Source organism: Dreissena polymorpha, chromosome 3 (assembly GCF_020536995.1).
Source record: "Dreissena polymorpha isolate Duluth1 chromosome 3, UMN_Dpol_1.0, whole genome shotgun sequence".
In the NCBI taxonomy this organism is placed as follows: Eukaryota; Metazoa; Mollusca; class Bivalvia; order Myida; family Dreissenidae; genus Dreissena; species Dreissena polymorpha.
In genome coordinates this window covers 78436598-78451254 of record NC_068357.1, presented here as the reverse complement: position 1 = coordinate 78451254, position 14657 = coordinate 78436598, and the positions used below count along the sequence as shown (strand labels likewise).

General features: G+C 37.6%; 1 protein-coding gene across 2 annotated transcripts in view; it reads left to right on the top strand.

Moving 5' to 3' along the window:
- LOC127874851 (bromodomain adjacent to zinc finger domain protein 1A-like) overlaps positions 1-14657 on the top strand; it is a 53998-nt gene that overhangs the window by 22178 nt on the left and 17163 nt on the right. For both annotated transcript variants that reach the window (XM_052419504.1, XM_052419503.1), the window contains exons 16-21: positions 4252-4303; positions 7107-8150; positions 9740-9840; positions 12450-12577; positions 13492-13581; positions 13919-14184. In XM_052419504.1, the coding sequence (XP_052275464.1) occupies positions 4252-4303; positions 7107-8150; positions 9740-9840; positions 12450-12577; positions 13492-13581; positions 13919-14184 (1681 nt within the window). The remainder of the gene's footprint in view (positions 1-4251; positions 4304-7106; positions 8151-9739; positions 9841-12449; positions 12578-13491; positions 13582-13918; positions 14185-14657) is intronic.

Sequence of the window (14657 nt, the reverse complement as noted above, 5' to 3'; positions counted from 1 at the left end):
ATACTTGCAACACTTACTAACTATCATAAGGGGACTGTGCAGGCAAAGTTATGTAACTCTGACTGGCATTTTGACAGAATTATGTGCCCTTTTTATACTTAGAAAATTGAAAATTTGGTTAAGTTTTGTGTTTAGGTCCACTTTTTTCCTAAAGTATCAAAGCCATTGCTTTTCATACTTGCAACACTTACTAACTATCATAAGGGGACTGTGCAGGCAAAGTTATGTAACTCTGACTGGCATTTTGACAGAATTATGTGCCCTTATTATACTTAGAAAATTAAAAAATTTGGTTAAGTTTTGTGTTTAGGTCCACTTTTTTCCTAAAGTATCAAAGCCATTGCTTTCATACTTGCAACACTTACTAACTATCGTAAGGGGACTGTGCAGGCAAAGTTATGTAACTCTGACTGGCATTTTGACAGAATTATGTGCCCTTTTTATACTTAGAAAATTGAAAATTTGGTTAAGTTTTGGGTTTAGGTCCACTTTTTTCCTTAAGTATCAAAGCCATTGCTTTCATACTTGCAACACTTACCGTACATTCGCGGCCATAAGTCTACCTCGGCCATAAGTCGAGGGGTATAATGTGGCTAGAAAGACTTGGTTTTTTGCCTTGACTCTGCCATAAGTCGGGGGGTTAATTTCCTTAATATCTCGGACATGTTTAAGTGACGTTTTAGTCATGGTTCTGAGGGCTTTTGTACCGGCAGTTGACATTTTTTGGGATATTAATAATAAGAATATATTTAAAACGATACATTTAACGTTTCAATTACTAATTATCACGAAAAATATATTTTATTGTTCAAAATCATAATATCATTCATTATTTCGAACTTAATATATATTTCACAAATTAAAATTATTATCCCATTTAATGTAATAACTTTCAGCGTTTATATTATGAGCAGATGTTTTTGTATTCAAATGTTAGTGCTGTTGATGTGAAAATTCTGTAAAATCTTGAACGCAGAAATTCATTATATGGTCAAAATAATTGTAACTTGCTCTCAAATAATCAACAACGCTTTTGCCATTATACGTGAAACACGTGAATTTACCAACACTCGCATCGCTCGCTTTTCAACATACATATTCGTAAATCACGAGATACCCGAGGAATATTTTCTGCATTCTGGAAAAACGTCTCATCTAATAATACTTAGCAGATAATCGAAAGTAATTGTGTATTTAATATGTCCAATTACACTTTTTAATAATCCAGGGTGAGTGCGTAATATTATTATAATCAAACAATGAATGAAATCTTCACTCAGATAAGATCTATTTATTTACGAAACGATTATGCATTAATTGTGGGACAGTTGTGAATAAATCAACGAAACCACACCTTCATCCAATCAAAAAATATACCATGTGAAGTTGAACAATAGCGATTGGTTAAAGGCGTATCCAACGATCGAGTAATTATTTTTGATTGGTCAGAAGTAGTTTGTAGCAGAACCGTTGTGCATATCATTAACGGATAACTATTTTAGGCGTAACGCAATAAAGACAAATGATCGAAAGGATGCCAACACTACATTTTACACTTTGATTTTAGTCAAAAGGCCGAGAAGCGATAATTGGTGGCATAAAGACACCTGCACCTGTTGACAGTTTGTATTTACACGGATTAACTTTAAATGGGTACAAGTGTCAGCAGTTGATTTTCTATTGTTCTTAGCAGACAACGGACGATGTATCGATAGACAAATTGCTATGTATAATTTTCGCCACTTTACTGTATGTCACAAATGTTTAATATTTTCGTAGTTATTTTTACATGTTTTTATTTGGACTTATTATGAAGATTAATGAATTCAAAAACCAATGTAAACATGAGTATTTTTTTATCGGCGGACATTTAAGTAAAAGACGAGTCGGCCTTACCGTAAACAGTCATCATTCCTCCGCTTCGGAGATTTATTACTTTAAAAAAAACGGCACAGAAATATTTTTTTTTATTTTTATTTAGTACCTCATCCATAAGTCGAGTTGACTTTTAAAGTCAATTTTAGGAGCGTTTTTAGGTCGACTTATGGCCGCAAATTTACGGTACTAACTATCGTAAGGGGACTGTGCAGGCAAAGTTATGTAACTCTGACTGGCATTTTGACAGAATTATGTGCCCTTTTTATACTTAGAAAATTGAAAATTTGGTTAAGTTTTGTGTTAAGGTCAACTTTTTTCCTAAAATATCAAAGTCATTGCTTTCATACTTGCAACTCTTACTAACTATCGTAAGGGGACTGTGAAGGCAAAGTAATGTAACTCTGACTGGCATTTTGATAGAATTATGGGCCCTTTATACTGGAAAATTTGGTTAAGTTTTGTGTTTTGGTCCACTTTACCCCTAAAGTATCATAGATATTGCTTTCATACTTGGAACACTCGCAAACTGTCTTAAGAGGACAGTAAAGGACAAGTTGCATAACTCTGGTTGTCATTTTTACGGAATTATGGCCCTTTTTTGACTTAGTAACTTTGAATATATGGTTACATTTTGTGTTTAGATCCACTTTACTTCTATAGTATCAAGGCTATTGCTTTCAAACTTCAAATACTTTCATGCTATCATGAGGGTACTGTACCTGGCAAGTTGAATTTTACCTTGACCTTAATGACCTTGCCTCAAGGTCAAATTATTAAATTTTGCTAAAATTGCCATAACTTCTTTATTTATGATTAGATTTGATTGATACTTTGACAAAACAACTCTTACCTGACATACCACAATAGACTCCGTCCAAACCATTCCCACCCCCCCACCCTGAACTCCCCCCTCAATCCCCCCCCATTTTTTTTTAATTAAAGATCATCTAATAAATGACCACCACACCCTCACTCTATAAGGTCATCTTTCAAGGTCAAATGTCAAATATATGGCGTCTGTCCGTCCGAAAACTTTAACATTGGCCATAATTTTTTTAATATTGAAGATAGCAACTTGATAAATGGCATGCATGTGTATCTTATGAAGGTGCACATTTTGAGTGATGGAAGTTCAAGGTCAAGGTCATCCTTTAAGGTCATCCTTTAAGGTCATCCTTCAAGGTAATTTTTTTTAATAAAATTCAAAGCGGCGTTCTCATGAAGCTGCACATTTTGAGTGGTGGAAGTTCAAGGTCATCCTTCAAGGTCAAAGGTCAAACAAAATATAAAAAAATTCAATGCGGCGTTATCATGAAGCTGCACATTTTGAGTGGTGGAAGTTCAAGGTCAAGGTCATCCTTCAAGGTAAAAAATAAATTTAAAAAAATCAAAGCGGTTCTCATGAAGCTGCACATTTTGAGTGGTGGAAGGTCAAGGTCATCCTTCAAGGTCAAAGGTCAATTTTTTTTATAAAAATTCAAAGCGGCGTTCTCATGAAGCTGCACATTTTGAGTGGTGGAAATTCAAGGTCAAGGTCATTCTTCAAGGTCATTCTTCAAGGTCAAAGGTAAAAAAAAATAGTAATTTCAAAGCTGCATTATCGTGAAGCTACACAATTGGAGTGGTGGAAGTTCAAGGTCAAGGTCATCCTTCAAGGTCAAGGTCATCCTTTAAGATCAAAGGTCACACAAAAATAATTTCAAAGCGGCCTTCTCATAAAGCTGCACATTTTGAGTGTTGGAAGTTCAAGTTCAAGATCATCCTTCAAGGTCAAAGGTTAAAAAAACAAACAATACAAATTTTCAAAGCGGCGCAATAGGGGGCATTGTGTTCTGCACCCGCAAGGCGGTGCTCTTGTGTTATTGTTGGTTTCAATGAAGTCTCTTTATAGCAATAATCCAGTCAAGGAAAGTGTTATTGGATATTAGCCTGTCCATGGAATGTTTTACTTACCCATAAGCTGAAATCACTTGTCCAAACTTTAGACCTGGAAATGGGTGAAACATCAAACTGTTTGCTTATCTTTTTAAAGTTATACTTTAATATAAGATTAAATCACTTGTCATTTACTTGTCCATGTGATTTGAAAGTTTTACCTGCACAGTCACGCATTTGAATATATTTATGTCTTCTGCCATCCTGAAATGTTTGTGTATGCCCGGCTGTAATAGTGGCAAATGGGTTTACAAAGTTTTATCCCTTTCAGTGTGTTTGGTAAATTTGGTGTCTTGCTAAAAACTGTGTCATTCTTTAAGAAATTTCCAATAAATTTGCACAAATAATTGTATGATCAAAGCTACAAGGCTGAAATGCACTTACCAAAACAGTGCAATCAGTCGAGTTTGACAAACGTTTTTATTCATATGCTTTCAGGAGCGGAAAAGAACCAAGTGAAGAAGACAAGAACTTAGCTACAGATATTGAAGTAAATTACCTTTTCTTGTTTAAGCATTACACAAATATTAGACATTAGCTCAAAATTATTTAAAGATATAAATAAGCTTTTTATAATAACTTGTTCATTTGGTGCATATTTGTATAAATCTTTCTGGAAGAAAGTGGCCAGACAGAAAATATTTGTGCTTGGGTAGGTAAACTTCTGAAGACAATGAACACATCTTTTATTTTATTCTAGCTAGGTAAAAAAAGAAGCATATCAGTGAGACAAATCAGTATTTCATTGTTTCTCTGGTTGTTTATGATTACAGGAAGTAAATGTATTGTTTTAAATGCTGGGCAAACAAATGAAATAATCATGATTTTAATGTCTTATAACAATACCCTTAAAATGTTCCAGTTGTATTAAAAATGTGGATACAGGGAGTAGTCTATGGGCAAATATTAGGGAATTACTGGGATACATAAGTCAGGAGAAATCAAGCCTGTAGTCAGCACAGGCTAATCAGGGGCAACACTCCACTTAAACATAATTATCCTTTTAAAGAGTTTTTCTATAAACAAAAAAAATCCAATAGAGCAGAAACTACCATCCCTGATTAGCCTGTGCGGACAGAACAGGCTTATCTGGGACGCCACTTGAAGCACATGCATTAAGCCCAGGTTTCGCAAAATGATGTTCATATAATTAATTAGTTACCTTATTTTAACTCTGAGTAGTCTGAAGTTTACTACACACCCAAATGTCGGCCTCAGCGTCCTTGTAATACCTGGTAAGGTAGATGTGCAAATCCTCATATCAATGTTTCCGCTACAGGTATTAAATTGAAACTTTATTCGGGGCTTGAGGTCAATGTGTGAGGTCACTTACCTAGTACCATAACTCAGACTTGCAATTTAGAATAATTATGCCCTTTTTTGTACATAGAAAATAACGTTTATGTTTGCATGCAAGTATTCCATATCGTGTGTTTTCCCCATTTTTATACCCCCACAAACGAAGTTTAGGGGGGTATATAGGAGTGAGCTTGTCTGTCGGTCAGTCTGTCGGTCTGTCTGTCGGTCCGTATTAAGTGTATGCTCTCTAATTCAAGTTGTTTTTATCCGATCTTCACCAAACTTGGTCAGATGTTGTATCTAGATAATGTCTAGGTCAAGTTCGAATATGGGTCATGCCGGGTCAAAAACTAGGTCACAGGGTCACTTAGTGCATTTTAAAGATTGAGCATGGTGTCCGCTCTCTAATTAAAGTAGTTTTCATCCGAGCTTCACCAAACTTGGTCAGAAGTTGTATCTAGATGATGTCTAGGACAAGTTCGAACATGGGTCATAGCAGGTCAAAAACTAGGTCACGGGGTCACTTAGTGCGTTTTAAACATTTTGCATGGTGTCCGCTCTCTAATTAAAGTAGTTTTCATCCGAGCTTCACCAAACTTGGTCTGAAGTTGTATCTAGATGATGTCTAGGCCAAGTTCGAACATGGGTCATGGCAGGTCAAAAACTAGGTCACTGGGTCACTTAGTGCGTTTTAAACATTGAGAATGGTGTCCGCTCTATAATTAAAGTAGTTTTCATCTGAGCTTCACCAAACGTGGTCAGAAGTTGTATCTAGATGATGTCTAGGCCAAGTTCGAACATGGGTCATGGCAGGTCAAAAACTAGGTCACGGGGTCACTTAGTGCATTTTAAACATTGAGCATGGTGTCTGCTCTATAATTAAAGTAGTTTTCATCCGAGCTTCACCAAACTAGGTCAGAAGTTGTATCTAGATGATGTTTAGGCCAAGTTCGAACATGGGTCATGGCAGGTCAAAAACTAGGTCACGGGGTCACTTAGTGCGTTTTAAACATTGAACATGGTGTCCGCTCTCTAATTAAAGTAGTTTTCATCCGATCTTCACCAAACTTGGTCAGAAGTTGTATTTAGATGATGTCTAGATCAAGTTTGAATATGGGTTATGCCGGATCAAAAACTAGGTCATTGGGTCATTTAGTGCGTTTTAAACATTCAGCATGATGTCTGCTCTCTAATTCAAGTAGTTTTCATCCAATATCTTTACCAATCTCGGTCAGAAGTTTTATGATCTCTACGCCAAGTTTGAATATTGGCCATGCTGAGCCAAAAACTAGGTCACAGGGTCACTGAGTTTGTTATTTAACATTCAGCATGATGTCCGTTCTCTAATTCAAGTAGTTTTCATCCGATCTTCACCATACTTGGTCAGAAGTTGTTTCTAGATGATGTGTAGGTCATGTTCGAACATGGGCCATGCTGGGTCAAAAACTAGGTCATTGGGTCACTAAGTGCGTTTTAAACATTGAGCATGTTGTCGGCTGTTTTTTGTGAAGACAACATGCAATATATTCTGTGTCAATGCGACATGTGGGGGTATTCGTCACGTCTGTGACATAGCTCTAGTTGGAATTGGGCCATTCCCTTTGGATTGGGAAAACTTGTCACGTTTTGACTTAAATTGGGAAATAAGTGTTGTTGTTTGTTTTTCTTACATAGGTTAAAAATTGAGAATAAAAGTGTATTACTATTATATTAACTTAGGTTTAACTTATATAGCTGGATGGGAGATGAATTTAATGTAAAGATCTAAAAAAGATTTTTTTTTAGGGAAACCTTTAATTGGAAATTGGGATGTAAAACAGCCCCGAATTTGAAAGAAAAACACTGTCATATCTCTATAATACTAAGATATGTCAATAAAACTTAGCATATGTGTTCAGCATCTAAATGAACATTCACTTAGCAACATCTATAACTGTAACCATGATTATGCCCCCTGTTGTAATCGTTTAATCAGGATATTGTATTACATTCAGAAACTAGAGAAGGACGTGGCAGAGCTAGAGGCCAGCATGCCGTCCCAGGAGGATCGGGACCGGCTCAGGGAGGAAGAGGATGACGTGGAGGCAGACAGGAAGGCGGACTACGTCCACAAGGAGCGAGACTTCCTGCAGAACATTCTCAACCTTCAGCACGGTTTCTGTGTGACGCCGCTGGGTCGAGACCGACTTTACAGGCGCTACTGGGTGTTCAAGACCATACCGGGGCTGTTTGTAGAGGACGATGAGGAACTTGTGTCCCCTGAGGCGTTAAAGCCTTGCAAACAGAACCCCGGGGGAAGTCGGTTTGACATCAATAATCCCTTTACACTTCCAGTTGGTAGACCTTTGGTTGAAGGTAAAGTGAGTTCAGGGAAAAACGAAGGAGATCTGAAGGGTGAAGTGTCGAAGACTGAGCAAAAAGATGGAAGTGACAAGGAGAATGATTCACTGAATGCCTCGAGTATTAATGTTAGCAGTGCTGATGATAACAGTGTCTCAAATGCGAATGCAATTACTGGTCTTTCCAATACCTCAAACAATACAAACACTGAGACTGCTGGTCCAAAACTTAATGGCGATGCAATTGTTATTAGTGATGAAGACTCAAGAGAATCTAAAGCCTCGCTAATTGAGGGTTTCATTGAAACCCCTGCAACTAAACAAATCATGTCTTCTGATAGGAGTAAATGGTCAGTGTTTGTAACTGAAGAGGATGTTGATGCATTAATTGCCTCGCTTAACAACAGGGGTTATCGAGAAAGTAGCCTACGACAGGCATTAATGGAGCAAAAAATTACAATTTTAGACACCATATCAAAGGTTCCCACAGATTTGTTGCTTATTCCTGAATCTGACGTGGAGAAGTTGAAAGAGAAAGCCGATGCCAAGTTGACGACAACAGAGGTGAAAATGCGAGGGAAGAGCGTTACGTACACTGCACAGAATGACTCCGCACATGAGGATCTGGAGTTGAACCTTCGAGAAATGGTTCTAGATCTGGAGGAGAGAATACACGTGGGAACTCTGGGATATCTTAGGGTAAGCTGTCACACTTCAGAAGGTTTTGTTAACTGTACAATAATTTACACACATTTGCTAATTTACCAACACATGGTTGTGTTTTGTTGCAAATGCTCTACACTTATCAATGTGGCACACACTGATTAAGTTAAACTGAAGTCTGTGAATAGGCATGTTTCCTTTCAGTGACTAGTGTTTTTGCAGAAATTTAGCCCATTTCGCTTCTCAAAAGATATATATATTTTTTGCCCCTATGAAAATTCCATTTTCAATGAAAGCTTTATTTAGAGAAAAAAGAAAACACAATTTTTGGCAAAAATTGAAAAAGTTAGAACCAGTTTGAAAATAGTCCAGCATTTTCATCAAACCAAGATCAAGCATTATCTCATTAACCATTTATAGCAAATAAGTTGATAATTTTTTTATGACAAACTAGAAAAATCTATCTTGCTGAAATGTAAAACCTCCCTTTTGTCATCAAATTATCAATCTGAAGGACCCTGTCACCTTTCCCCAACAGGTGATCCGTTTTGTTAAACTTTGGTTTTAAAAAAGCAAAATACTTAAGTTTTATTTATTGCTGACATGAATTTTTTTGAATTTATAAAGTAATGCTGATCTTTAATTCATGGATTCCTAATGTTTATCAAGAACCTTCAAAATACATGTTCAATGTGTTTTCGTCTGTACTTACACCTCTAAAACTCCAGTTTTCTGAGAGTCAGACTCTAGTTTCTTCTTAGAAGCGTTATTCTAATGAGTTGAAATGTGCATAAAGGGTGCAAATACATTACCTTTCTTTGGTCTGACGTCCGTCGTAACTTCTTGGATATATTTTGCATATAAGACTTCCGACATGAACTTTCATAAAACATTTGAATTTGTGGGGATTGTTGCTTCAAAATCCATGAAAATTAGTGTTGACAAACATAATTGGTTTTAATATGAATTTAGGCAGGTGAAACGCGCTTACAAATCTAGCCAAAATAAGCCAGTAATTAGTTGAAAAAAAGGCTAAAATGTCATTAAAAACATTCTGTGAGCGATTTTCAATCATTTACGTGTTCATTAACCCTTTTCCACTCAGAAGAAAAGTTAAAATGGCTATATGCAAACAGCATAAAATCAGAACATCCTGCGAGTAACTCGCAGTCTGTTCAGGTTTTATGCTGTATGCTGCTCATTAGTATCTAAGGGTTTAAAATGAAGCCTTAAAAACTTGAACCTAGTAAGAAAGGTCTTTAATTGTCCCCTACTGGTTTCACTTGAGGGGATTATGGTTTGCGCTCTGTGAGTCTGTCTGTCTGTTACACATTTCTGGATCCAATTTTTTCATGAAACTTGAAACATGGTCAGATTGCAATATGGAGATTATGCACGTCTTTTCATGTTGTTCCTACGTCAAGAATTCTGGTTGTTGTGGCAACAAATAAAAAAATTCCTGACAATGGTGGAGCCGGTAGGGGAAATATATTGCTTGGCAATAGTCTTGTTAAATTTAACTTACTAAGGCACTACAAAGGCGTAAAAAAACGTATCCAAGTGGTAAAGGTTAAATAAGACAAAAAGCAATAAAACACATTGCAATGTGTGCTGCCTGTTTTCAGGTGAGTGACCGCAACTCCTGGCGAGAGGCTTTGGAGAATGGTGGATATGAACCTTGCACTGAGGACGCACCCTTCAAGGAAAATAAGGAGGAAAACATGGAGTAAGCAATTTTTATGCCCCCGGTAGGAGGGCATATAGTGAACTTCTATGTCCCTTGAGATGTAACCTTCATATTTGGTATGCATGTGTATATGGACAAGGCCTTTCCATACGCACAAAAATGTTGACCCCTGTGACCTTGACGTTGAACTTAGGGTCCGCGTTTAGGTTTCGAAATCTGTGTTTAGGTTTCGAAAAATGCTCAAAACTTCTATGTCCCTTGAGATATAACCTTCATATTTGGTATGCATGTGTATATGGACAAGGCCTTTCCATACACACAAAAATTTTGACTCCTGTGACCTTGACGTTGAACTTAGGGTCCGCGTTTAGGATTTGAAAAATGCTCAATACTTCTATGTCCCTTGAGATGTAACCTTCATATTTGGTATGCATGTGTATATGGACAAGGCCTTTCCATACGCACAACAATTTTGACCCCTGTGACCTTGACCTTGAACTTAGGGTCCGTGTTTACGTTTTGAAATCTGCGTTTACGTTTCGAAAAAAGCTCATAACTTCTATCAAGTGTTTATAGGGGGCATAAGTCATCCTATGGTGACAGCTCTTGTATTACCTACTTTTCAGTTGAATATAAAATTTTATTGGTGAAAGAACAATTGATTTCAGTGAAAAATATAAGATATTTGATTTTTTTGCAGCTGGGAAATTGAGTAAATATATAGAGGATATTTGTTGAGCCACTCGTGAAAATATCATTTTTATGATCACGTGTGAATTAAAATCGATATTCCAACAAATCCAACACATTTTCTTTTTATTTTATGCTTATAAAAATTAATATTTTTGTATTTTTGCCATTCAGGACATAATAATTCCCCGTTGGGCGCAACAAAAAAAAAATATTATTACACATTACTATGTTCAAGGAAAGCTTATCTGTATGTTTTTATAAACATTAAATGCAGAGTTATTGCCTTGGTAAAATTTGGGGTCACAATGGGGAAACAAAATATATCTAAAAATAGTTCCAGTCAAACAATGAAAATTATTGATGATTTTCACTGTTATTTTTTTACTGATTGAAAAAGTGAAATATCACTTTTGATTCACTGATATTTCTTTATAAGCCTCAGAAAGCATAAAATAAATAATGATAAACAAAATATTTGCTACTGAATGTTGTACCCTGCAGTGTGTTACCCTTGTATGTATGTTGTACCCTGCAGTGTTTTACCAGTGTATGAATGTTGTACCCTGCAGTGTGTTACCCTTGTATGTATGTTGTACCCTGCAGTGTGTTACCCTTGTATGTATGTTGTACCCTGCAGTGTGTTACCCTTGTATGTATGTTGTACCCTGCAGTGTTTTACCCTTGTATGTATGTTTTAGCCTGCAGTGTGTTGCCCTTGTATGTATGTTGTAGCCTGCAGTGTGTTACCCTTGTATGTATGTTGTACCCTGCAGTGTTTTACCCTTGTATGTATGTTGTAGCCTGTAGTGTGTTACCCTTGTATGTATGTTGTACCCTGTAGTGTGTTGCCCTTGTATGTATGTTGTACCCTGCAGTATGTTACCCTTGTATGTATGTTGTACCCTGCAGTGTGTTACCCTTGTATGTATGTTGTACCCTGCAGTGTGTTACCCTTGTATGTATGTTGTACCCTGCAGTGTTTTACCCTTGTATGTATGTTGTACCCTGCAGTGTTTTACCCTTGTATGTATGTTGTAGCCTGCAGTGTGTTGCCCTTGTATGTATGTTGTACCCTGCAGTATGTTACCCTTGTATCAGGGGACAAAAATATTTATAAATGGCACTCGTCCTGCAGGACAAGTGCATTAAAATTTTCACTCGTCCTGCAAACACATGCACTTGTCCTTCAAATATGTGTGAATGAAAGATTGCAAAGGACTGATATGACTAACAATGTTTCCTAAATCACTGCTAAAATGCTGCTTACTTAGTTATTCATGCCAGCTGATCACAGAAGAAATGTTAATTTACTTTATTTATGAGGAACACAAAATAAATAAATGAAGACAAATTTGTTTTTTCCTTTTTCTAATGCTTGTGTGCTTTCCATTTCGGATGGTTGAACATCGCTCCTGCCCCCTTTAAAGAACGCTCGTATGTCAGACATTTTTCAGATGAAATTCAGACTGGTTTAAAACCGTATTTCGCAGTAAAATAATTCTTTAAAAAATCAATACTTACAGTGAATGAAGTCAGATGGTTCCCTGTCAACATGGACGCGCAAAGTTTACACCAAAAAGCCAATATTTACTCGGGACACAGTCTCGCATAACAACGCGCACCTGCTGTATGAAATTTACAATTACGATTTCCGGTTCATTCGCGTTCTACTTTCGGAATAGATATGCTTTAAGAAATGATTTTATTTAATGAAAAAGAGTCTTACTGGTCAGAAAAAAAATATTTTAACATCAGTTTTTTTTCACTCATCCTGTAGGACGAGAGCTTTAGGGAAATTCACTCGTCCTTTCAAGATTTCACTCGTCAATACGAGCGGACGAGTGGAATTTTTGTCCCCTGCTTGTATGTATGTTGTACCCAGCAATATGTTACCGGTGTATGTATGTTGGTACCTTGCAGTATGTTACCCGTGTATGTATGTTGGTACCCTGCAGTGTGGCTGAGGAAGGCGACCAGTCCAAGGAAGAACAGAATCTCACCATCGCAATTGCACGAGACCTGGCCAAGGCTGTTATTCAGATTGCACGGGGAATAGAGCCCAAATACATGCAGCCACCATTAGGTAAGATTGCACGGGTAATAGCGTCAAAATACATGCAGCCACCTCTAGGTAAGATTGCACGGGGAATAGAGCCGAAATACATGCAGCCACCTCTAGGTAAGATTGCACGGGGAATAGAGCCGAAATACATGCAGCCACCTCTAGGTAAGATTGCACAGGGAATAGAGCCGAAATACATGCAGCCACCATTAGGTAAGATTGCACATGGAATAGAGCCGAAATACATGCAGCCACCATTAGGTAAGATTGCACGGGTAATAGAGTCGAAATACATGCAGCCACCTCTAGGTAAGATTGCACGGGGAATAGAGTCCAAATACATGCAGCCACCATTAGGTAAGATTGCACAGGGAATAGAGCCCAAATACATGCAGCCACCATTAGGTAAGATTGCACGGGAAATAGAGCCGAAATACATGCAGCCACCATTAGGTAAGATTGCACGGGGAATAGAGCCCAAATACATGCAGCCACCATTAGGTACAATTGCACGGGTAATAGAGTTGAAATACATGCAACCACCACTAGAAGAAAGGTCACCATTAGCTAGGTAACCGTGGAGAAACTTCTTTTTAATTGCAACTGTGCCCCTTTGTATTTCAGAAAATTATATGTTGATTCTAGGTCACAGTTGAATAAAGCCAAACAAATCTTTGCCTATAAATAAAGTTAGCCTTAATTAGCATTAACCTTGTATTCTATTGATCCCATAATATGGGTAGGGGCAATATGGATGGGTAGGTCGGATTATCACACAAAATGTTTTCAATGATAGCCTCAGACCAAATAGTTCTCATGTTACATTTGTAAAATATCATTCATGTCATAAAAATAACTATTGGATAGCTAGTCAATGTTAAGGCATTAGCAGGAGGTGATTTGCATGAATATGCGATATCCTTGTTTTTTCCTAGGTGATACGGAAAAAGCAAAACAAGTGAAACAAAAAGCAGACGCTTCAAAGAAAGAACACAAGAAAAAGAAGAAAGAGGATGACAGTGATGGTATGATCTAGAAGTTTAACCCTTTCAGTGCGGGAACCGAATTTTGAAGGCCTTTGCAAACAGTTTGGATCCAGATGAGACGCCACAGAACGTGGCGTCACATCTGGATCCAAACTGTTTGCTATTCTGATAATATTCTTTGAAAAAAATCGAAGAAAATGCTAATTTTAGAAATTCAGCAGACGACATTCTAGCAGACGACAAATTTCCCAGCATGCAAAGGCTTAAATGTGCTCATAAACACTATGGGTCTGCACATAATGCAGCCTTATGCCAGAAGGACCTCATAAACTTCACAATACACAAACACCTATCTAAATTGCACTCCATTTTACAGATGAGGACCCAGACATGGTAGCCAGGGGCTCTACTGGCCTGGGACGGCCCCTGATAGAGCGGTGGGAGGACTCCTGTCTGACCAGTACCAGCCTGGCACAGGTGTTCCTGCACCTCTCCACCCTCGACAAGTCAATTATCTGGTCCAAGTCCATCCTGCATACGCGCTGCCGCATCTGTCGCAAGAAAAGTGACCCAGACAAGATCCTGCTGTGTGATCAGTGTGACCGCGGCCATCATATGTACTGTCTGAAACCACAGCTCAAGGTTGGGCTTGATTTTTTTGTTCTTTGTTATATTTGCTTGTGATTGTTTTCTTTTGATTTTACCGTTCCAACTTCTTATTCTTGTGTTCTTATTTTCTAATTCTTTATTTCCATGCTTCTTTTTGTTTTGTCACTTTCTTGCATCATTAAGCATTTTGTGTAAAAAAAGCAACCCAGATAAAATGGTAACTCCACATTTCCCAGACTTAATCATTCCTGAGTGACCAGGTGGGTCATCTCATATAGTAGAGTGCTGGACTATAAATCAGAGGAATACAAGTTGGATCCTCGGCTTGGCCACATTACTTGTGTGGGATTGGTCACAAAATAATTTCTACGGCCATTGCCAACCTACCTTTGATTTGTGCAGGTGTAACCCTTGGGATTTCAGAGTTATAAGTTTAAACGCCTGTTTGCATGGCATTGCTCAAAATTAGTCGGTCAGGTCTATTTGGCAGAGGTCAGCTTCCCAAT